General features: G+C 31.1%; 3 protein-coding genes across 6 annotated transcripts; 2 read left to right on the forward strand and 1 right to left on the reverse strand.

Annotated features, from left to right (window-relative positions):
- Positions 1-230: 230 nt before the first annotated feature.
- On the reverse strand, positions 231-10575 carry LOC111417994 (dyslexia-associated protein KIAA0319-like protein). 2 transcript variants are annotated; one of them, XM_071196193.1, is made up of 12 exons: positions 10362-10575; positions 8779-10292; positions 8081-8709; positions 7659-8029; positions 7391-7604; positions 3284-3454; positions 2127-2502; positions 1911-2074; positions 1441-1856; positions 911-1382; positions 707-857; positions 231-451 (listed from the first exon to the last, which is right to left on the reverse strand). In XM_071196193.1, exons 3-12 carry the CDS (start codon positions 8694-8696, stop codon positions 415-417), a joined length of 2988 nt encoding a protein of 995 aa, XP_071052294.1. In that variant the 5' UTR covers positions 8697-8709; positions 8779-10292; positions 10362-10575; the 3' UTR covers positions 231-414. The 2 variants fall into 2 exon arrangements, with proteins under 2 accessions (XP_071052294.1, XP_071052295.1); XM_071196194.1 differs by having other exon boundaries at positions 231-652; positions 10362-10573.
- Positions 10576-10602: 27 nt separating this feature from the next.
- On the forward strand, positions 10603-13065 carry LOC111417995 (SAM_USH1G_HARP domain-containing protein Sans). Of its 2 annotated transcripts, XM_071196195.1 has the most exons (6): positions 10677-10865; positions 10961-11011; positions 11235-11378; positions 11434-11713; positions 11940-12242; positions 12296-13065. In XM_071196195.1, exons 2-6 carry the CDS (start codon positions 10989-10991, stop codon positions 13007-13009), a joined length of 1464 nt encoding a protein of 487 aa, XP_071052296.1. In that variant the 5' UTR covers positions 10677-10865; positions 10961-10988; the 3' UTR covers positions 13010-13065. The 2 variants fall into 2 exon arrangements, with proteins under 2 accessions (XP_022906201.2, XP_071052296.1); XM_023050433.2 differs by having other exon boundaries at positions 10603-11011.
- Positions 13066-14746: 1681 nt separating this feature from the next.
- On the forward strand, positions 14747-25108 carry LOC111417997 (transmembrane channel-like protein 5). 2 transcript variants are annotated; one of them, XM_071196217.1, is made up of 13 exons: positions 14747-15110; positions 15370-15945; positions 15996-16131; positions 17742-18112; positions 18165-18315; positions 18368-18609; positions 18761-18881; positions 18938-19053; positions 19181-19468; positions 19526-19666; positions 19728-19858; positions 24807-24899; positions 24959-25108. In XM_071196217.1, the coding sequence occupies exons 2-12, from the start codon at positions 15458-15460 to the stop codon at positions 24890-24892; spliced, it is 2271 nt and encodes a 756-aa protein (XP_071052318.1). In that variant the 5' UTR covers positions 14747-15110; positions 15370-15457; the 3' UTR covers positions 24893-24899; positions 24959-25108. The 2 variants fall into 2 exon arrangements, with proteins under 2 accessions (XP_071052318.1, XP_022906205.2); XM_023050437.2 differs by lacking the exons at positions 18761-18881; positions 18938-19053.
- Positions 25109-25196: the final 88 nt, after the last annotated feature.

The following is a 25196-nucleotide window of genomic DNA, read 5'->3' on the forward strand; positions in this document are numbered from 1 at the left end:
TTTTTCGATTGTTTTTAAAGATTCGCTTCAAATCGTTGAGATGGCGCCAGTTTTTTATTTAATTAATTTACTTTTTAATTATTATTTAATTATAATTTAAGTTTATATGAATTTAAAAAAAAGAAACGATTTATTAATTACATTTTTAAAAAAAAATCAATTAAAAACTGTAATATTAAATATTTATTTAAAATAATATTTTGGCGGGAAATTTGAATGATTAAAATTAATTTTCGTTTTAAAATTTATAATATTTATAATACATAGTACATTTTTATAAAATCATTACATAAAACGAAAAGAAAGGTGCGATTACTTCTTCTTCAAGACATTTTTTTTATATCACATGATTAAATTTGGCAAAAACACACTCACACACACAATATTCATCTTTTATGTTTAAAAAAACTTTCCTTAAGCTCTATTAATTGTAAAATTCTTCTTCTTTTTACTGAAAAAAAAGAAAAACCACCAAAAAATCTGGTACTTTTCGCAACCTTATTTTCCCTTAAACTAACTTAAACCTGCACAACCTAACTTAATCAATAATAAGTGTTCGAATGACTAGTTACATGGTTAAGTAATTTTATAGGAATTGGGTTGATTAAAAAAAAGTTGTTTAATTTGAAGAGAGGCACAGTGGCAAAGTTAACTAAAAAAAATACAATTCTAGTGTTTGTGAAAACCAAAATGTTAATTAACTTACGTTTTAACTCGTCGTCCAATTTTCGAAAATCCATTTCTAATCGATTTATGCCCATTTCTAATATCACCGAATCTACTTGGTTTATTCCTTGATTCAAAAACTACGTCGGAATCTGTGTCAGAGTCTGATAAATCAGCTTTTCTTCCTGAATCTTATAAAATAATCAATTATTAACACAATAAATGAAATAAAATTGAAACTAACATGGTAAAACATCGTCGGAATCTTGTATAAGTTTATAACTGGCGGGTTTTTGCCGATTCCTTTTCGAGAATCCATTCAAACACAAATAAATCAAAGCCCAAATAACGGCCGCAACCGTTACAACGAAAGATAAGACTCCCAAAACGACGTAGAGAACGCTCCAACTACAATTGGAGTCTTCGTAACCGTCGGATAAGTAAATCTTAAATAAATCTTCCATCCAAAATGATTCGCAAGTACATTTTCGACTCAATTCGTTACAAACGCCGTGACCGGAACAGTTATTTTGGCAGATTGTTGTTTGCAAGCGGGAGATTGTGAATCCTAATAATCCGGCGTCGATTGCTAATTTTTTTCGGAGATGTTTCACTACGTCGTTTGCTGGAAGTGGGGTTTGATTATCAACTCCCGATTCGACGTAAAATGTTATTATTGGGTTTGTGGTGCCTGGTTGTTGTTTAATTGATCGAACCTAAAACACAAAAAATTAATTAATTATTTCATTAATTCGAGGAGAAATATTAATTAACCTGTAATTTAGAATTATCCTCAATAAGCAACGCCAATTTCCCCTTTAAAATTCCATACTGACTCTCAGTTAACTCATCAGCTTCGACATCCACCACCATATCAACCAAAAACATCAACTTTGGATCGTCCAAAACTGATATTTGAACCGTTTGGGAATCGCTCAATCCTTGTTCGTCGTATACTGTTAAATTAAAGGCGTAAATTCCGCTTTTTAAGTCTGTTAGAATTAATATGGGGGTTTCGTCTGATCCTTCAGCGATGTTTCCTAAGGATAACGAATTTTCTAATCGCGTCCATTTCCAACGAACTATCGACCAATCGTCTGTTGATTTCGAACCGTTTACGTAGACGACGTTTCTTGGAAGTTCTATGGATAGATTTCCACCCGCGTTTGCTATTGGTTTTTGATTCTTATCTATTTAAACATAAATTAATATTAAGAAAAAGTATCAATTAAATTTATTCTTACTTTGATCGACCGTTATAAAAGCGGTGTCAGAAGCAACGTTATCATTATCATCGGTTACTGTTACTTTGAAGGCATAACCCCCTTTTGTTAAACCAGTTACGTTCGTTTTTGTAGCATTCGGATTAACGAAAGTAACCGTAGAGGGTCCACTTACTTGCTCCCATCTAAAAGAACAAACTAATTGGTTGGATAAAAGCGATTTTAATTAATTTTTACTTGTATTTCTCAATTCGATTATCATCTGTACTGTTTCCTGCATCAATAACGACCCAAGTTTGCGGTAAACTAATCGTTAAGTTCCCTCCAGCATTAGCTATCGGTGGTTTATTTGTTGGGGGTTTAACAAAAACATGTACTTGAGCTGTACTGCTTTGATTAGCGCTATCGGTAACTTTTAATGCAAAGGTGTACATTCCTTCTTCTAAATCGGAGAGTTTTAAGTAAGGTGTTCGCGTGTCTTGCATATCCACGGCTTTTTCAGCGTCATCGGGACTTTTGGTCCATTCCCATGTGGTTATCATGTGATCATCAATACTTTGATTTCCGTTTAATGTTATTTGATTGTGTGGTAAATAAATTATTGTATCTTGACCTATTAAAAACATATAATGAGGTCTATTATTAACCTAAATTCTATATTAAAATTGATTTTATAAATTAATTTTTTTAAATACATTTTTGAACAAAGTTTAAACGTCAATGTGACACAAATTCAATGTTACCAACTTCAGAACAATTTGTCAAAATTAAATGTCAATTTTATGAAACGTCATGTTTTTTTACGAAACTTAATTTATTCTTAAATCATATGAAAAAAGGAATTTGATTACGTTTTTTTAATGTCAAATCTTTAAAAGACCTAAAAAAATTAAATTAAATTGATGTTTTTTGAAATTTTGACGTTTCAAATAATTATTATTAGTCTCTCATAACGATTATTCACTCTGTGAAAAATAACTACCTTTTTGTTTTAGAAAACTCATTTATAAGGTATATATTATAAGATAGTTGTGGAGAAATTTACTTTTTTAAATAAATTTTTGAATAAAGTTTAAACGTCAATGTGACACAAATTCAATGTCACCAACTGTAACCAACTTCACAACAATCTGTCAAAATTAAAAGCCAATTTTATGAAACGTCACGTTTTCTACGAAAATTAATTAATTTATGCCTAAATTAAAGAAAAAAAGGTATTTCTTTACGTTTTTTTAATGTTAAACCTTTAAAAAGTCCTAAAAAAATTAAATTAAATTGACGTTTTTTGAAATTTTGACGTTTCTATTTGACGTGAATAATGATTGTGAAAAATGACTATTTTGCTTTAGAAAACTCATTTATAAGGTAGTGGTGGACAAAAATAATTAATTTACCTGCATTAGCTTCCGGTGGATAATCAGTTATTTTTAGAACAGTCACATTGGCTGTACTGACACTTATCGCTTTATCTGTGTCGGTTACCGTTAATTTAAAAGTGTAATTTCCGGGCATATTCAAATCGTTTAATTCTAATGTTGGTGTATCATGAAGTTGGGGTTGGTAACCTAAAAAAATGTGAAAAAAGAATTAAAAATTATTGAAAACATAAACTCCGCTTCAAATGGGCAAATTGAAGGTAGAAAGGAAAAGCTTTCACAAAAACTTACATATTACCTATTAGATACTACACATTGGAAACACAGTAATACCAAAATAAGACAACTCATGCTACCAACAAGATGGCAGCTTATAAGATCTGAATTGATGTCTCTAGATAAAAGAGATCATGTTGCCAACCAGTTGGCAGACTTTAGAAAACAAAATGGATGTCTAAATGTAGAAAAGCTCATGCTGCCAACAAGTTGGCAGCTTATAAGATGCTGAATTGATGTCTCCAGATAAGACAGCTCATGCTGCCAACAAGTTAGCAGCTTATAAGGTCCAGAATTGATGTTTCTAAATAAAAGAGCCCATGCTGCCAACAAGTTGGCAGCCTTTAGAAGACAAAATGGAAGTCTAGATGTAAAAAAGCTCATGCTAGCAACAAGTTGGCAGCTTATAAGGTCCAGAATTGATGTCTCTAGATAAAAGAGCTCATGCTGCCAACAAGTTGGCAGCTTATAAGTCAAAATTGATGTCTCTAGATAAAAGAGCTCATGCTGCCAACAAGTTGGCAGCTTAAAAATCAAAATTGATCTCTCTAGACAAAAGAGCTCATGCTGCCAACAAGTTGGCAGCTTATAACATGCAGAATTGGTGTTTCAAGACAAGACAGCTCATGCTGCTAACAAGTTGGCAGCTTATAAGATGCTGAATTGATGTCTCCAGATAAGACAGCTCATGCTGCCAAGAAGTTAGCAGCTTATAAGGTCCAGAATTGATGTTTCTAGATAAAAGAGCCCATGCTGCCAACAAGTTGGCAGCCTTTAGAAGACAAAATGGAAGTCTAGATGTAAAAAAGCTCATGCTAGCAACAAGTTGGCAGCTTATAAGGTCCAGAATTGATGTCTCTAGATAAAAGAGCTCATGCTGCCAACAAGTTGGCAGCTTATAAGTCAAAATTGATGTCTCTAGATAAAAGAGCTCATGCTGCCAACAAGTTGGCAGCTTAAAAATCAAAATTGATCTCTCTAGACAAAAGAGCTCATGCTGCCAACAAGTTGGCAGCTTATAACATGCAGAATTGGTGTTTCAAGACAAGACAGCTCATGCTGCTAACAAGTTGGCAGCTTATAAGATGCTGAATTGATGTCTCCAGATAAGACAGCTCATGCTGCCAAGAAGTTAGCAGCTTATAAGGTCCAGAATTGATGTTTCTAGATAAAAGAGCCCATGCTGCCAACAAGTTGGCAGCCTTTAGAAGACAAAATGGAAGTCTAGATGTAAAAAAGCTCATGCTAGCAACAAGTTGGCAGCTTATAAGGTCCAGAATTGATGTCTCTAGATAAAAGAGCTCATGCTGCCAACAAGTTGGCAGCTTATAAGTCAAAATTGATGTCTCTAGATAAAAGAGCTCATGCTGCCAACAAGTTGGCAGCTTAAAAATCAAAATTGATCTCTCTAGACAAAAGAGCTCATGCTGCCAACAAGTTGGCAGCTTATAACATGCAGAATTGGTGTTTCAAGACAAGACAGCTCATGCTGCTAACAAGTTGGCAGCTTATAAGATGCTGAATTGATGTCTCCAGATAAGACAGCTCATGCTGCCAAGAAGTTAGCAGCTTATAAGGTCCAGAATTGATGTTTCTAGATAAAAGAGCCCATGCTGCCAACAAGTTGGCAGCCTTTAGAAGACAAAATGGAAGTCTAGATGTAAAAAAGCTCATGCTAGCAACAAGTTGGCAGCTTATAAGGTCCAGAATTGATGTCTCTAGATAAAAGAGCTCATGCTGCCAACAAGTTGGCAGCTTATAAGTCAAAATTGATGTCTCTAGATAAAAGAGCTCATGCTGCCAACAAGTTGGCAGCTTAAAAATCAAAATTGATCTCTCTAGACAAAAGAGCTCATGCTGCCAACAAGTTGGCAGCTTATAACATGCAGAATTGGTGTTTCAAGACAAGACAGCTCATGCTGCCAACAAGTTGGCAGCTTATAAGATGCTGAATTGATGTCTCCAGTTAAGACAGCTCATGCTGCCAAGAAGTTAGCAGCTTATAAGGTCCAGAATTGATGTTTCTAGATAAAAGAGCCCATGCTGCCAACAAGTTGGCAGCCTTTAGAAGACAAAATGGAAGTCTAGATGTAAAAAAGCTCATGCTAGCAACAAGTTGGCAGCTTATAAGGTCCAGAATTGATGTCTCTAGATAAAAGAGCTCATGCTGCCAACAAGTTGGCAGCTTAAAAATCAAAATTGATCTCTCTAGACAAAAGAGCTCATGCTGCCAACAAGTTGGCAGCTTATAACATGCAGAATTGGTGTTTCAAGACAAGACAGCTCATGCTGCCAACAAGTTGGCAGCTTATAAGATGCTGAATTGATGTCTCCAGATAAGACAGCTCATGCTGCCAAGAAGTTAGCAGCTTATAAGGTCCAGAATTGATGTTTCTAGATAAAAGAGCCCATGCTGTCAACAAGTTGGCAGCCTTTAGAAGACAAAATGGAAGTCTAGATGTAAAAAAGCTCATGCTAGCAACAAGTTGGCAGCTTATAAGGTCCAGAATTGATGTCTCTAGATAAAAGAGCTCATGCTGCCAACAAGTTGGCAGCTTATAAGTCAAAATTGATGTCTCTAGATAAAAGAGCTCATGCTGCCAACAAGTTGGCAGCTTAAAAATCAAAATTGATCTGTCTAGACAAAAGAGCTCATGCTGCCAACAAGTTGGCAGCTTATAACATGCAGAATTGGTGTTTCAAGACAAGACAGCTCATGCTGCCAACAAGTTGGCAGCTTATAAGATGCTGAATTGGTGTCTCCAGATAAGACAGCTCATGCTGCCAACAAGTTAGCAGCTTATAAGGTCCAGAATTGATGTTTCTAGATAAAAGAGCCCATGCTGCCAACAAGTTGGCAGCCTTTAGAAGACAAAATGGAAGTCTAGATGTAAAAAAGCTCATGCTAGCAACAAGTTGGCAGCTTATAAGGTCCAGAATTGATGTCTCTAGATAAAAGAGCTCATGCTGCCAACAAGTTGGCAGCTTATAAGTCAAAATTGACGTCTCTAGATAAAAGAGCTCATGCTGCCAACAAGTTGGCAGCTTAAAAGTCAAAATTGATCTCTCTAGACAAAAGAGCTCATGCTGCCAACAAGTTGGCAGCTTATAACATGCAGAATTGGTGTTTCAAGACAAGACGGCTCATGCTGCCAACAAGTTGGCAGCTTATAAGATGCTGAATTGATGTCTCCAGATAAGACAGCTCATGCTGCCAACAAGTTAGCAGCCTATAAGGTCCAGAATTGATGTTTCTGGATAAAAGAGCCCATGCTGCCAACAAGTTGGCAGCCTTTAGAAGACAAAATGGAAGTCTAGATGTAAAAAAGCTCATGCTAGCAACAAGATGGCAGCTTATAAAGTCCAGAATTGATGTCTCTAGATAAAAGAGCTCATGCTGCCAACAAGTTGGCAGCTTAAAAATCAAAATTGATCTCTCTAGACAAAAGAGCTCATGCTGCCAACAAGTTGGCAGCTTAAAAGTCAAAATTGATCTCTCTAGACAAAAGAGCTCATGCTGCCAACAAGTTGGCAGCTTATAAGTCAAAATTGATGTCTCTAGATAAAAGAGCTCATGCTGCCAGCAAGTTGGCAGCTTAAAAATCAAAATTGATCTCTCTAGACAAAAGAGCTCATGCTGCCAACAAGTTGGCAGCTTATAACATGCAGAATTGCTGTTTCAAGACAAGACAGGTCATGTTGCCAACAAGTTGGCAGAATTTAAAAGACAAAATGGAACTCTAGATGTAGAAAAGCTCATGCTGCCAACAAGATGGAAAACTTTAACATTCAGAGTTGAAGCCCTGACAAACAATAATTCAAGTTGTTAATTTAAATGAATTTTTTTACCAAGTGGTCCTTGTTGAAGTTCCCAATGGAATGTAACAATCCCATCATCATCAGTTGATGAAGAAGCATCCAAAACAGCGCCATTATTTGGTAATTTAATCGTTTGATTAGCAGGTGTTATAACAATTTCTGGAGGTTTATTAATTCTTGATGGTGGTAATACTGTCACATTCACAAAGGTTTCCCCGTACATGGTTTCATTTGAAACTGCAACCTAAATTAAAAAATAAAAATTATTTCAGATAAAACTAGTTGTTTTAATACTTACTTTAAATGTGTACAATCCTTCAGATAATTTCGTTAATTGTAACGTTTCCCCGTTTTGATGTTTAACAGCACCACTTCCATCAGGTTGTGTTAAAGCAGTCCACTCATAACGATATTGAACATCTTTTAAGGGATTTATTTCTGATTCGGGTTGTTGATTGACTACAGCTGTTAAACTTACTTCACTTTCTGGGAGTTTAACCACTTTTGATTCAGCTGTTACATCTAATGAACCTTTTGTGGGAATTGATTGAGTCAAATTCATTTTTGAGGTTATGTCAAATATTTTAGGGGTTGTTGTGATCGTTTTTTCCATAAAAATGCATTCATTTTCACTATTTCGTAGATAACCACTTTTACATTTGCAAGTACCTTAACAAAATGATATAATATAGAAATAAAATTATTAAATTAATTTTTTACCTCCACGCCCTCTAACGTTATTTTGAATACATTCTTCATTTAAAGGACAATTATCAGGGATATTAACTTCACAACCGTCGCCAAAAGTAGGAAACCGCGTTTCTTCCATTTGCAATAACTTATTATAATCATTTTCCAATTCTTCTTTGCGCGAAAACATTGATGCAAATTCGTAGTTATCTTTCGCCTCCATAGATGTCGCTTCGTCGTTTTTTCGATTTTCCAGGAGTAATTCGACCCATTCTACATCTTCCTCAACCGGTTTTACCAAAACCATACTAACACGGCTTGCATAGTCGTCTTCTTCTTTGCTGTTTCCACTCCCGATATAAATTGGTAAACAAATTGTTGAATTTTGACATTTAATATGATAACATTTCTCGTCCGCGATAAACGCTACGTTGCAATCATTCTTTTCACAACAATCTAATACACATGATCGTTGATCTTCAGCGTCGGGAACTGCGCTAAATACTCCAGAGGACATATTACCGGCAGGAACATAACCATTAAATAGTTTCCCATATAATTTCGGGCATAACGTGTTTTTTTTAGCGCGGTTATATTCGAAGAAAAGAGTCGTTATAAGTAGTAATAAAATAGGTTTCGTCCACATTTTTTTTTTTTTTCTAATTGTGGATAAGGAAAATTTATTTTAGGTTATGTTATTATTATTGATAAGATTATTTCGTACTAACCTCTTATTACTTATCGGATTTTTGAGATATTACATCCGCGATGTCTACTTTATAATCTATATTTCGTAAAACCAATTTTTTTTGCTGATATTTCTTAATAAACGAATTGTTTCGGTTGATTTGAGGATTTGTGATGGTTATCTGATTTGACATGTGACAGTAAGGGTTGCCAATTATTAAAATAATATTATGAAATTCCCCAAATTTTTGGAACATATTTCAAAAACTTATTTTTGGTTCTTTTGGATTATAACTTTAAATAATTTACTCGATTAAATAATCAATGTGGTCGCAATTTAATTACTTTATAATTTAAATTCATTTAAAACATTCAATTTAGGATATTAAATCATCAAAAGGGACCTTCAAACGGATTAATTCAAAAACATTGTTTTCCAGATCATTTTTATTATATAAAATAACGAAAATAACTAGTTTAGGTTCCACAAGGAAGTTTTTTTTAATTAGTCAATATCACGAATTCTTTCCTTTATCCCTATTGGTTTATTGTTAAATATATAACCAATATAATTATTACACATTTTAATACAATCTTTTTAAACACTTAGAGCGGCTAAAGATTAATAAGGTTATAAGATGATTACATAAATTTATTTTTTTAAATACACATTTGAAAAAAGTTTAAATTCAACTCAATGTGACACAAATTCAATGTCACCAACTGTAACCAACTTCACAACAATTTGTCAAAATTAAATGTCAATTTTATGAAACGTCATATTTTTTTTTTATGAAAATTAATTAATTTATGCTTAAATCATACGAAAAAAGGGATTACGTCTTTTGAACGTCAAACTTTAAAATGTTAAAACTCATTTATAAGGTAGTAGTGGACAAATTTATTTTTTTTAATAAATTTTTGAACTAAATTTAAACGTCAATGTGACACAAATTCAATGTTACCAACTATAACCAACTTCACAACAATTTGTCAACCATCAAGGAAATCGTCTATTTTTTAAGAAATCCGTTTTTAAAAATCACTCTTAGTTCTTAAGATATAAATCTTTAAACTCAACCCCAATTTTTGATGAAATTTCAATTTTCTTAGATTTATTTTAAAAAATTATGGAAATTCGATTTCTTGGATAATAATTATGAAATTTTCATCAATTATTAATTAATGCATCTACTTTTTAACGAAGTAACCCGTTTTGAAAAATCACCTTTAGTTTTTGAGATTCCATCTTCTGAACTCAATCATAATTGTTGAACATATTTAAGTTTTCTTATATTAAATTTGTAGAAATTCTATTTTTTTGAAAATCTATGAAACATTCGCCAAACATCAAGGAAATCATCTACTTTTTAAGGAATAAGTTCATTTTTAAAAATCACTCTTAGTTCTTAAGATATAAATCGTTAATTCAACCCCAATTTTCGATGAAATTTCAATTTTCTCAGATTTACTTCAAGAAATTGTGGTATATATTGATATATATCTTTAAATTTAGCATATAAAGTAGTAATAAAATAGGATTCATCATTTTTTTCTAATTGTGGATAAAGAAAATTTATTTTAGGTTATGTTATTATTATTGATACGATTATTTCGTACTAACCTCTTATTACTTATTGAATTTTTGATATATTACATCCGCGATGTCTACTTTTTAATCTATACTTCGCAAAACCAATTTTTTTGATGATATTTCTTAATAAATTAATTGTTTTGTGTTGATTTGACGATTTGTGATGGTTATCTGATTGGACATGTGACATGTGACAGTAAGGGTCGCCAATTATTAAAATGATATTGTGAAATTCCCCAAATTTTTGTCACATATTTCTAAAACTTATTTTTGAATCTTTTCGATTACAACTTTTAAGTAACTTACTCAATTAAATAATCAATGTAATCGTAATTTATTGTTTAAAAGCGTTTTAATGTTTTATTCCCACTACTTTCTATTGACCTTTATTATCATCCCCCCCATATTTTCACCTACGTTTCACCTGTTAGCTCGGTTCACTTAAATTCTCAGATTCGCATTGAATTAGTTGCGTTTTATCAACTCTTTACAACAATATAATAACATAATATTTCGTTTTTTTAGTTTAGTTGAGTGAGTTTGGTTTGGTTTTGAGTGTTGTATCTACTTTATTACTTAAATTCATTTAAAACATTCAAATGGATTAATTCAAAAACTTCGTTTTCCAGATAATTTTTGCTATATAAAATAACGAAAATGGCTAGTTTAAGGTTCCACAAGTAAGTTTTTTTTTAATTAGTCAATATCGAAAATTCTTTCCTTTATCATATTCATTTTATTGAGAAATAGATAACCAATAGATAACAATGAGCGGATAAATCAATCGATTCATTGTTTTTTGCGATCCAATTTAGATAAATGATGTTCAAACTAATCTCCAAAAATCATCTAAAGTATTAATAAATTATTACTAATTTTAATACAATCCTTTTAAACCCTTAGAGCAGCTAAAGATGGTTATATTGAGGTACTAAAAGAAGCAACAAGAAGCGATTGCAACACAAAAGATGAACAAGGGATGACACCAACTTTATATGCAGCTTTTTATGGCCATTTAGACTCCTTACGGTTATTATGTGGGCGAGGGTGCGCTCAAATTAATGTCAAAAAAGATCAAACTTAATTTTTTTTAATTTAACAGTGGAAATCCAGATAAAGCCGACCATTTCGGAAACACCGCCCTTCATTTAGCCGCGGCTCAAGGCCACAAAGCCGTTGTGACGTTCCTCGTCAATTTTGGGGCCAACATTTATGCAATGGACATCGATGAAAGAACTGCGAAAGAATTAGCAGGAATTAGCAACCGAGAAGATATAATGATCTTCTTAGATCAAGCAACCGCTAAATTGGAGTCGATTGATAAGAAGAAATCAAAAGAAATGAAAGAAAAAGCGAAAAAAGAGACTGAAAAACGAATTAAGGTTAGAAAAAAATTAAAATGGCGTAAAATTGGTTGCCTATATTTTTTTATATTTATTTTTTTAAAATTTAATTTAAATTTACCTATATTTAATAATTCAAATTAGTTTGTATCTCATTCAGTTAAATATTTTTAAAACTCCAGTCACACTCACATTTCTACTTAATCTATATTTTTACATCTATATTTTAGTTAGGCAACCCAAGTTACCTCAATTTTCTTTTTAGAAATTCAACAAACGTCAAGCTAAACTTTACGAATCGGTGGAACCAAAAATCGGGAAAAAATCAAACGGGAGATTATTTAACACCCTAAAAAATCGAATTAAAAGTCGCCAATACGCCTCAAACCCCAATTTACAAAACGCCGGTTTAGAACAAATCAGCACAAATCCAAGTCAAATTAGCTCAACACCAAGATTTAGCACGATCGTAAGCGGAAATGGAACAACGAGAGGTGTTTTTAGCGCCGTCGAGAGAAAGGCGCGATCCAAACAACGAAATAACGACGCTGCAAATGACGATTTTAAAGTTAGATTATTTTTTTTTTAATTAAATCAAAGAATTAAAAAATTATTTTTTAGATAAGTGAAATTGAAGATGGAAAACGCTCAGTTCGCTCAATAAGGGGGTTAAAAGGACGCGGATCCGAAGTTCTTTACACCGGTCAAGTCGATAGTAAACGGGGTAAATTAAACGATGTGTTTAATGGTAATAATGATGATCTTAACCATGAGGAAAACGACACATTCATTGGACAACAAATTGGGACTTTAACTCGGTCAATATCTCAACCAAACATTTTAAACGACATCAAAAACGCGTCAGAAACACCGCAAGAATCCACCCCGAATGTTGAAGCACCTAGTATATTTATTCGTCCAGGGATTGGGTCTTTAGCGTTTCGAAAAAGCATTACAAATACTTTACAAGCTATGTCGATGGCGGAACAAGCACGATTAGATGTAAATTCGATTGGTTCGGCGGGAAGTTTAGCTTCGCGACCGAAAAATTTCGGTTTTTCTGAAGATAATATAAGCGATATGGATTCTTCGTCTGACGAAGAAACCGACGAAAAAAGTCCGTTGGAGCGATTTTTAACCGCGTGGGGGTTGAAAGAGTATTTGGATAAATTCGAGGAGCAAAAAATTGATTTGGATACACTACTTTTGTTGACGGAGGGTGATTTGAAAAGTTTAAATTTGCCTTTGGGGCCACATAGAAAATTAATCACCGCGATTAATGAACGAAAATTGGCTTTGGAGAGTCCTGGTGAAATAATCGATGGAAAATTATAATTGAGGATTATATTATTATATTTTTTGAATATCTAAATAAAAATTTATTAATGCAATTTTAATAAATTGTTAATCATTCATATGATTTTATGAACGTATCCCAATTATTTGACATTTACGATAATAACATAACCTTAAATACTAAAAAAAAAATTTTGACGTTTTCAACATCTTTGGTATATAACAGAGAAACTAATAAAGTTGGAATTAAATCGATTAAGAAATATATCTTCTAGGATTCATAATGAACAAAATTTATTCATAAAATTTTGCCCCATGATTTTAAATTTAAGAATTATGACCGATTTTAGTCTTCAAAATCGTTAATTTTTAGGTTTTCAGCTTCTTACGTATGTAATAGAGAAACTAATAGAGCTAGAATAAAATCGGTTAAGAATCATATCTTTTAGGATTTATAATGAACAAAATTTATTCATAACATTTTGCCCCATCATTATCTCTTTAGGAGTTATGATATAAACTTACCTTGTTTATAATTCCTTAGATAAACCAATTTTGAGTTATATACAGCCTTTTAAACCAATTAAATAAGACTTTTTCCTTAAAAAAAAACTTAAAATTCAATTTTGACAAGCACCTGTAATATTTGGAGCTTAATCACCATGGTAACCGAGTCAAGTTGGATAACCTAAAAATAATAAAATTTTAACCGTTGGATTAAATCAAAAAAAGATATTTTTAATTTATTTCTCTTAATTAGAATCGATTTAAATTAACTACAATTAACAAATTTGTTATGAATGCGAGATAATCGTAAAGAATTCGAATTGATAAAAAAATCGGAATAAAATTTTATTATTTTAAGGTTATCCAACTTCGCTCGGTTACCATGGTGATTAAGAATCAAATATGGCAGTTGCTTCTCAAAATTGACGTTGAATTTAAGTTCTTTTTAATGAAAAACGCATAATTAATTGGATTTAAAGGTTGTATTTAAATCAAAATGGATGAAATTATAAGCAAGGTAAGTGGATTAAATCAAAAAAGAATATTTTTAGATTTTTAGTACTCATTTTAAAGAATTTTTAATGAAGATTACAAATATGTCAAAATTGAGGTTGACATTTTAAATCGTGAAACATTTTAAATGAATTACGTCGGTTCTGTGCGTCTTGAAAAAGACCTTGGAAAGGGTTTAACCATTACCGTCGAGAGCGCATTTATTTAATGTTAAATAGTACCCATTAGTATTAGGAGGTTTAATTTTAGATGAGTTATCCAGCGACATCTATGATTTAGTAACTCCACTAACAATAATAAATCTCTTTTAAATTTACCTAATTAAAACGACAATTCAGAATAGATTTTTTATATTTATTTAATATTTAGCAATAAATTTTATTAATAATAACTTTTTGGCAATAAATATTAATTTAATATATCTTACTTATTAAATAGGCAACCAAACATACACAATCGTATATTGTATTGCTAATTGAAAAATTAATTTAAATTAAACAATTAACAATAATTATTAAAAAATACATTAAATCGACAAAACCTTTCCTTTAAATTCTTTATTGTATCACCATGTTGGCAACTTTCTTCTTATACAACTTTATACAAGGTGTTTCTGTAAGTCATTGTAAATGAAATAGAATAAAAATACAAAAAATATCGTTTAAGTTAAGTTGATATCTTTCAATACAATATTTTATCCTGTTAACTATTTTTTTTTTAATTATTTTTCATAATTTTTTTTTTGAGGTTATGTTTAAATGTCATAATCTTTTTTTTTGAGGTTATGTTTTTATTTTTTATGTTTTTACCCTTTTAAAAGTGTTTTTATTGCTTTATTGACTACTTAATCTTTTAAGTTCAAGTTATTTTTTAATCCAAAATTATTATTTATAATCCGATAGCAAAAATAGTGACAAACCCTTGACTTTAACCCATCCAATTTTTTAGTCACAAATCCGTCTTATCAATAATATATTCGCAGATATATCTAATCACAGCCGTAGATATTGAACAAAACAGGATACGCATTAAGTGGTTTATTTCCATAAAAAAAAAAACATTGTGAAAAACATGATGCAGACTCGATGGGCCCAGATTTGACCACTTAAATCTAAATCAGGTTTGTACTTACCACAATTTATCTTAAAACATATAACTTTATCAACGATTTGTACAACTTGAAAATTCTCTTCAAATTCTTTACAAAAATAACATGTTTTCCCTCTTATCTCACTCCCCAAAAAAATGTTTAATAAAACAGCATGATGATAAGTTTATGTTCCAAATCTTTGTTGATTCAGTTACCTTTAAAACGATGCGACGGTGAGGCGCATTATGAATCATATTTATTACCTCTAAAATTAAAATTTCTCTTTTAGATCCATTCTAAACTACCCGGGAGGGCTTGAAAACGCCTTTGAAGGTGGAAGCAATTTGGGGCGAGCATTTCAACAACGACAGCAACTCATGGCACAACAAAACAACCCCGATATTAGGGGTGATGATCATTTAGAACGACTCGATAGCTTCATCGATAATAATTTTGATGATATTGAAGAAAATTATCTTCCTTCTGAAGAATTACAATCAGAATCATCACAACATCAATATTATGAAAACCCAAGAAATTATCCTGAAGAAATCCTCCAATCAGAATCATCACAACATCAATATTATGATTATCCAAGAAATTACGCCGAAGAAATCCAGGATCCTACATATTTAGAACTTGCACCATCTGATTATTTAACTCCTAGACCTTCTTATGAAACTTCTTTACAAAGACGAACGGTTTCTCTTCATCGTAAGGGTGCCACACCCAATATATCACTTCCAAAGGCTTATGTAGAACAAGATTTTGACCAACACATTAAAGCAATTGTTGAACATATGGATAAGGAGTACAAAGAGATGGAGTCAAAGACTGATAGTCAAGAAGCTGAGTTATTACGAATGTAAGTATTTAATATGAGTTAATTTAAATAATTTATTTATCATATTTAAGGCAAACTTTAAGAGATATGCCTCAAAGCTTAGCTGTAAAGAAACGTGTTAAACAAACCACTTCAAATAGAAGATCCAGAAAAACTGTTGGAATGTTTAAAATGATGAAGTATCAAATTGCTATGTCTTGGGCACATGTAAGTAATTAATTGATTCTTTATCATTTTTTCTTGTCTTTCCTTTATAGTTATTTCGTCTCTGTCGTTCTTGTCTTGATAAAATATTGTAATAAAGCTTCCAAAACAGGTTTTACCCCAGAGAGAGAAACATAACCTCAATTTATTTGACAGTTAATTTTTATTTACTCATAATTCTCTTAAAACTGTTAATATCCTTTCTAAACCATCCAAAACGGAAAAATCAGTATCAGTTACATCTAATTTATTAAATTTCGGAAGATTTTGAACGATTTAACCTTAAAAATTGAATTTAAAATTTGTAAAATCAAACTTCTTTTGTGGTTGGAGAATCTTGAAACTTCCAATGGACGGCTGAAATAGAAGGATATATGCTTCAAATGCTAAGTTTCATCCGGATTAGTGAAGAATTAAATGAAATAACTTATTTTATTCATATCTTCTTTGACATCCTAAAAATTGGTTATTTTAGAACGTACTCTTATAAATGTCAAACTTTAAAGAATCGTATCTACTTTATTTGTTGGAATTAATCCACAATCTGTGTGTCGAATTAAAGTTTAAAGTATCTATTTTAAGACCATATAAATAGTTTTGAGTAGATACATAAAATTTAGGAGAAAAGAATTTTTTAAACAACCCCTAAAAATTGGTTATTTTAGAACGTACTCTTATAAATGTCAAACTTTAAAGAATCGTATCTACTTTATTTGTTGGAATTAATCCACAATCTGTGTGTCGAATTAAAGTTTAAAGTATCTATTTTAAGATCATATAAATAGTTTTGAGTAGATCCATAAAATTTAGGAGAAAAGAATTTTTTAAACAACCCCTAAAAATTGGTTATTTTAGAACGTACTCTTATAAATGTCAAACTTTAAAGAATCGTATCTACTTTATTTGTTGGAATTAACCCACAATCTGTGTGTCGAATTAAAGTTTAAAGTATCTATTTTAAGACCATATAAATAGTTTTGAGTAGATCCATAAAATTTTAGAGAAAAGAATTTTTTAAGCAAATTCTAAAGCTTGGTCATTTTAGAACGTATCCTTAAAAATGTCAAACTTTAAAAAATCGTCGTATCTACTTTATTTATTGGAATTAACAAACGATCTGGGTATCAAATTAAAGCTTAAAGTATCTTTTTTAAGACCATCCAAAACGGGAAAATCAGTATCAGTTACATCTAATTTATTACATTTCGAAGATTTTGAATGATTTAACCTTGAAAATTGGATTTAAAATTTGTTAAATTCAAGCTTTTTTTGTGGTTGGAGAATCTTGAAACTTCCAATGGACGGTTGAAATACAAGGATATATGCTTCAAATACGAAGTTTCATCCGGATTAGTGAAGAATTAAAGAAGATATAAATAAAATAAGTTTTGGAATTTTGAGCGGTACGAAAGAAATCCGCTAGATGGCGTTTTTACGAACTTCTAAAGATTTTTTGACATCTGTCATTATTTGAAAATAAAAATCTGTAATTTAAACTTTATTTTTGAGCCTGAACTCGCTAAATTATTATTTTGTAAAAAAAAAACCAAAATACTCAAATAGAAGAAGAAATGGCGCGTAATCATAAAACTAATTATTATTTTTTGTTGTAGTTAAAAGGAAACATAAAGGATTTATCGTATACGTTTGAACTTTGGTATAGTTGGTTAAAGAAAATTGAAGGAAATTTCGGTAGTGGAGTGGCAAGTTATTTTAAATTCCTTCGATGGCTCTTTATTATAAACTTAGCGATGACCATATTATCTCTTTGCTTTATAATAATTCCACAAATCGTTTTGGAAGTACCAACTGGGACAAATTTTTCCGCTATGGATTTATTAGACGGAAATGGTTATTTAAGTGAATCATTGCTATATTATGGATCATATTCGAATGGTACCATTGGAGGTTATAACATACCCTCAGCTTATTTCTTTACAATGCCAGTTCTTTATATCGCCATATTTATTTTAATCAGTATCAGGTAAGAAAATTAATTTTTTTTAATTTAACTTTATAAATAATTCTTTTTTTAGTATGGCAAGTTCTTATAAGAAAAGTTTTATCATGACTGAAGGTGGAGTACAAAACATTTTCGCCAACAAAATTTTTTGTGGTTGGGATTATAGTATACAAACGAGAAACGCAGCTGATTTAAAAATGAAATCAATTTATAACGAATTAATGGTAAAATAATCTTAATTTTAAATTATTGATTCAAAAACAATCTTTTTAATAGGAATCATTAAACGATGTAAACAACACCAAACGCAAATTAAGTCCATGCGATAAATTTCGCCTCTATACCATGCAGGGGGTGGCCCACTTATTTTCTATCGCCGTTTCATTAGGCGCTGGGTATTTGATGTACACGTTATTAGAATCTGATGAACATGATGATGGCGAGAAGAGTATTGTACTCGCAGTTTGTATTAATATTGTTATGGTCGTAATTCCAATGATTTTTAGGATAATTGCAAGGTGTGTAAATTTTTGACGTTTACAGATATGCAACCCAAATAACAAAGAAGTTAATTAGGTTGCTAAAAATTTAATTAAAATTTTTTATTATTTTGATTTAATTAAATAATTATAAAAATATAAATAAATTATTAATTTATTCTTTTTTTAGTTACGAAGATTATAAAAGTCCGAGAATTACATTATTTATTACATTAGCTAGGACGATATTTTTAGAATTATGTGTTGTAGCAGTTTTAATTTATTATTATTTAAAAGCATCAAGTGATACGGTAAATTTTATTAACAATTATTTTAATTTTATTATTATAATTTTTTTTTTGTTTAGGAAAACTGTTGGGAAAATAATTTTGCCAAAGAAGTATATCGTTTAATCATATTCGATTTTTTCTTTTCAACTTTATTTAAAACACTTATTGATTTATCTTGGTTTCTCATACACAAGTAATTATTATTATTTATTAAATTATTTATAATTTAAATTAATTATCTCCCGCCATCTAGTATTACCTCAACGAATTAATTTTACGCCATGAAGTTAGCCACTCAATTTAAATCAAATAATTTTTAGGTTAACCGATTTGATTGAAGCTCCTGAATTTGATATAGCAACAAATACGCTCTCAATAATTTATAATCAAACATTATTTTGGGTCGGATTCTACTTCTCGCCGTTGTTGGGGGTGGTAATTGTGTTAAAATTGTTCCTGATATTTTACGTGAGAAGTATTGTGTTGTTAAATTGTTGTCAAGCGCCGAAAAAATCGTGGAGAGCCGCCCAAACGCAAACTTGGTTCCTTATAATCGCGTTTTTATGGTCGCTCTTGCTCCTTTTCGTACACGGGTTTCATATTTTTAGGTAATTAAGCTTTTTTTCTTTTAAAACGTTAATTTTATTGTTATATTTTATTTGCAGTGACCAAATTAAGTCTTCCCGTAATTGCGGTCCTTTAACAAGCAGCGACTTCACCAGTTTAACAGGAGAGAATCTTTTTGATGAAATTCTTTTATTCTTTATAAAACCGGGAGTTGTAACTTGTATTTTAATCGCTTTGGCGTACGTTTTATTTTTGTTATTATCATTTTAGATTTATTTGTTAAATTTGTTTACTTTTTAGGTTTGGTGTGTATTATTTAAGAGCCGTGGCTAATGCACAAATTGAAATGGTTGAATTTTTAAGATATCGTTTATCTTTAGTTTCAATTGATAAAACGTTTTTGTTGGAAAGAATTACTGAAGCTTCTCATGGTAATTATTTATTACATTTTATACATGTCTCAACAAGACCGTTCATTAGACGTTTATGGGGTGCTGGCTAAAATGGCTTGGAGTAAAATATTTTCAGACTTCTAACACAGCTTTCTAGTACTTACTATCCATGCAAAAAGTCTTTAGTCATCGGTCAGCAGTATTTATTTTTCTGCCTGCAGTATCCAGTGTTCTGCTATGAACATTCAAAGATTTGAAAGTAATATCACAGCTTTCATTAGAATTATCTAGTCCTCTGTCTGCAGTATCTACTTTTCTGCAAGCAGTGGATTCTAGTATCTTACTTTCAGCATTTAATGTTCCGCAAGTAACATCACGACTTGCATTAGCAGTATCTATTTCTCTGCCAGCAGTCATATTCATAAATCTACCATAAGTCAGAAACTATAAGCGATAGAAAAAAATGTTGTGCATCAAAATTGTTAATTTTGATCCAAAAATGCATAATCCATAACAAAGATTTCTTCTAGTTGTCTGCATTTTCTGCAAAGCAACCCATAATTTTCTAAATGTCAAATTAGAGCACTTATGTTCATAAATTTACCATAAGTCAGAAACTATAAGCGATGGAAGAAAATGTTGTAGACCAAAATTGTTCATTTAGAACCAAAAAAGCATAATCCATAACAAAGATCTCTTCTAGATGGCTGCATTTTTTGTAAACTAATCCATAATCTTCTAAATGTCAAAATCGATCACTTCATAAATCTGGCCATAAGTCAGAAACTATAAGTGATAAAGAAAAATGTTTTGCACCAAAATTGTTCATTTTGAACCAGAAATGCATAATCCATAACAAAGATTTCTTCTAGTTGTCTGCATTTTCTTCAAAGCAACCCATAATCTTCTAAATGTCAAATTACAGCACTTATGTTCATAAATTTACCATAAGTCAGAAACTATAAGCGATGGAGAAAAAAGTTGTAGACCAAAATTGTTCATTTTGAACCAAAAAAGCATAATCCATAACAAAGATCTCTTCTAGATGGCTGCATTTTCTGCAAACTAATCCATAATCTTCTAAATGTCAAAATCGATCACTTCATAAATCTGGCCATAAGTCAGAAACTATAAGTGATAGAGAAAAATGTTTTGCACCAAAATTGTTCATTTTGACCCAGAAATGCATAATCCATAACAAAGATTTCTTCTAGTTGTCTACATTTTCTTCAAAGCAACCCATAATCTTCTAAATGTCAAATTACAGCACTTATGTTCATAAATTTACCATAAGTCAGAAATTATTAGCGATGGAGAAAAAAGTTGTGGACCAAAATTCTTCATTTTGAACCAAAAAAGCATAATCCATAACAAAGATCTCTTCTAGATGGCTACATTTTTTGCAAACTAATCCATAATCTTCTAAATGTCAAAATCGATCACTTCATAAATCTGGCCATAAGTCAGAAACTATAAGCGATAGAGAAAAATGTTTTGCACCAAAATTGTTCATTTTGAACCAGAAATGCATAATCCATAACAAAGATTTCTTCTAGTTGTCTGCATTTTATGCAAAGCAACCCATAATCTTCTAAATGTCAAATTACAGCACTTATGTTCATAAATTTACCATAAGTCAGAAATTATTAGCGATGGAGAAAAAAGTTGTGGACCAAAATTCTTCATTTTGAACCAAAAAAGCATAATCCATAACAAAGATCTCTTCTAGATGGCTACATTTTTTGTAAACTAATCCATAATCTTCTAAATGTCAAAATCGATCACTTCATAAATCTGGCCATAAGTCAGAAACTATAAGCGATAGAGAAAAATGTTTTGCACCAAAATTGTTCATTTTGAACCAGAAATGCATAATCCATAACAAAGATTTCTTCTAGTTGTCTGCATTTTATGCAAAGCAACCCATAATCTTCTAAATGTCAAATTACAGCACTTATGTTCATAAATTTACCATAAGTCAGAAATTATTAGCGATGGAGAAAAAAGTTGTGGACCAAAATTCTTCATTTAGAACCAAAAAAGCATAATCCATAACAAAGATCTCTTCTAGATGGCTGCACTTTTTGGAAACTAATCCATAATCTTCTAAATGTCAAAATCGATCACTTCATAAATCTGGCCATAAGTCAGAAACTATAAGTGATAGAGAAAAATGTTTTGCACAAAAATTGTTCATTTTGAACCAGAAATGCATAATCCATAACAAAGATTTCTTCTAGTTGTCTGCATTTTCTGCAAAGCAACCCATAATCTTCTAAATGTCAAATTGCAGCACTTATGTTCATAAATTTACCATAAGTCAGAAATTATTAGCGATGGAGAAAAAAGTTGTGGACCAAAATTCTTCATTTTGAACCAAATAAGCATAATCCATAACAAAGATCTCTTCTAGATGGCTACATTTTTTGCAAACTAATCCATAATCTTCTAAATGTCAAAATCGATCACTTCATAAATCTGGCCATAAGTCAGAAACTATAAGTGATAGAGAAAAATGTTTTGCACAAAAATTGTTCATTTTGAACCAGAAATGCATAATCCATAACAAAGATTTCTTCTAGTTGTCTGCATTTTCTGCAAAGCAACCCATAATCTTCTAAATGTCAAATTGCAGCACTTATGTTCATAAATTTACCATAAGTCAGAAATTATTAGCGATGGAGAAAAAAGTTGTGGACCAAAATTCTTCATTTTGAACCAAAAAAGCATAATCCATAACAAAGATCTCTTCTAGATGGCTACATTTTTTGCAAACTAATCCATAATCTTCTAAATGTCAAAATCGATCACTTCATAAATCTGGCCATAAGTCAGAAACTATAAGCGATAGAGAAAAATGTTTTGCACCAAAATTGTTCATTTTGAACCAGAAATGCATAATCCATAACAAAGATTTCTTCTAGTTGTCTGCATTTTATGCAAAGCAACCCATAATCTTCTAAATGTCAAATTACAGCACTTATGTTCATAAATTTACCATAAGTCAGAAATTATTAGCGATGGAGAAAAAAGTTGTGGACCAAAATTCTTCATTTTGAACCAAAAAAGCATAATCCATAACAAAGATCTCTTCTAGATGGCTACATTTTTTGTAAACTAATCCATAATCTTCTAAATGTCAAAATCGATCACTTCATAAATCTGGCCATAAGTCAGAAACTATAAGCGATAGAGAAAAATGTTTTGCACCAAAATTGTTCATTTTGAACCAGAAATGCATAATCCATAACAAAGATTTCTTCTAGTTGTCTGCATTTTATGCAAAGCAACCCATAATCTTCTAAATGTCAAATTACAGCACTTATGTTCATAAATTTACCATAAGTCAGAAATTATTAGCGATGGAGAAAAAAGTTGTGGACCAAAATTCTTCATTTAGAACCAAAAAAGCATAATCCATAACAAAGATCTCTTCTAGATGGCTGCACTTTTTGGAAACTAATCCATAATCTTCTAAATGTCAAAATCGATCACTTCATAAATCTGGCCATAAGTCAGAAACTATAAGTGATAGAGAAAAATGTTTTGCACAAAAATTGTTCATTTTGAACCAGAAATGCATAATCCATAACAAAGATTTCTTCTAGTTGTCTGCATTTTCTGCAAAGCAACCCATAATCTTCTAAATGTCAAATTGCAGCACTTATGTTCATAAATTTACCATAAGTCAGAAACTATAAGCGATGGAAGAAAATGTTGTAGACCAAAATTGTTCATTTTGAACCAAAAAAGCATAATCCATAACAAAGATCTCTTCTAGATGGCTGCATTTTCTGCAAACTAATCCATAATCTTCTAAATGTCAAAATCGATCACTTCATAAATCTGGCCATAAGTCAGAAACTATAAGTGATAGAGAAAAATGTTTTGCACCAAAATTGTTCATTTTGAACCAGAAATGCATAATCCATAACAAAGATTTCTTCTAGTTGTCTGCATTTTCTTCAAAGCAACCCATAATCTTCTAAATGTCAAATTACAGCACTTATGTTCATAAATTTACCATAAGTCAGAAACTATAAGCGATGGAAGAAAATGTTGTAGACCAAAATTGTTCATTTAGAACCAAAAAAGCATAATCCAGAACAAAGATCTCTTCTAGATGGCTGCATTTTTTGCAAACTAATCCATAATCTTCTAAATGTCAAAATCGATCACTTCATAAATCTGGCCATAAGCCAGAAATTATAAGCGATAGAGAAAAATGTTTTGCACCAAAATTGTTCATTTTGAACCAGAAATGCATAATCCATAACAAAGATTTCTTCTAGTTGTCTGCATTTTCTGCAAAGCAACCCATAATCTTCTAAATGTCAAATTACAGCACTTATGTTCATACATTTACCATAAGTCAGAAACTATAAGCGGTGGAAGAAAATGTTGTAGACCAAAATTGTTCATTTTGAACCAAAAAAGCATAATCCATAACAAAGATCTCTTCCAGATGGCTGCATTTTCTGCAAACTAATCTATAATCTTCTAAATGTCAACATCGATCACTTCATAAATCTGGCCATAAGTCAGAAACTATAAGCGATAGAGAAAAATGTTTTGCACCAAAATTGTTCATTTTGAACCAGAAATGCATAATCCATAACAAAGATTTCTTCTAGTTGTCTGCATTTTATGCAAAGCAACCCATAATCTTCTAAATGTCAAATTACAGCACTTATGTTCATAAATTTACCATAAGTCAGAAATTATTAGCGATGGAGAAAAAAGTTGTGGACCAAAATTCTTCATTTAGAACCAAAAAAGCATAATCCAGAACAAAGATCTCTTCTAGATGGCTGCATTTTTTGCAAACTAATCCATAATCTTCTAAATGTCAAATTTCAGCACTTATGTTCATAAATCTGCCATAAGTCAGAAGCTATAACCGATGAGAGAGCCCCATAAATGTCTTATGAACCATAATTAGCGATCTCGCTGAGACAACCTGTATATTTAATTACTTTCCGTTTAGGTTTTAATTATAGAAAGTCTGACAATCAAGAAGTTTATATGGATCCAACGATAGTAGCCCCACGTATTTATAAATCAACTAGTTGAAATGATGGTTTGTAGCAAGTTGATTTAAAATGATGGTGAAAACTGTCAAATCATTTTATTTTTTAGACAATCCACGCGATAATTATGAATAAGAAAGTGTTCTTAGGTAATATATTAAATTAATTTTAATAATAAATAAATTTTATAAAATATTTATATATACATATGTGACGCCATCTATTAATAAATCAATGAAGTTAAATTAGGATGACATGATATTGTAGTGTACGTTTTGATAGTTAGATGGCGTTAATAATAATCTCACCAATATTTTTTTCCTTTTCTAATCGAATAAGTCGCCGTC

This window comes from Onthophagus taurus, chromosome 5 (genome assembly GCF_036711975.1).
Source record: "Onthophagus taurus isolate NC chromosome 5, IU_Otau_3.0, whole genome shotgun sequence".
In the NCBI taxonomy this organism is placed as follows: Eukaryota; Metazoa; Arthropoda; class Insecta; order Coleoptera; family Scarabaeidae; genus Onthophagus; species Onthophagus taurus.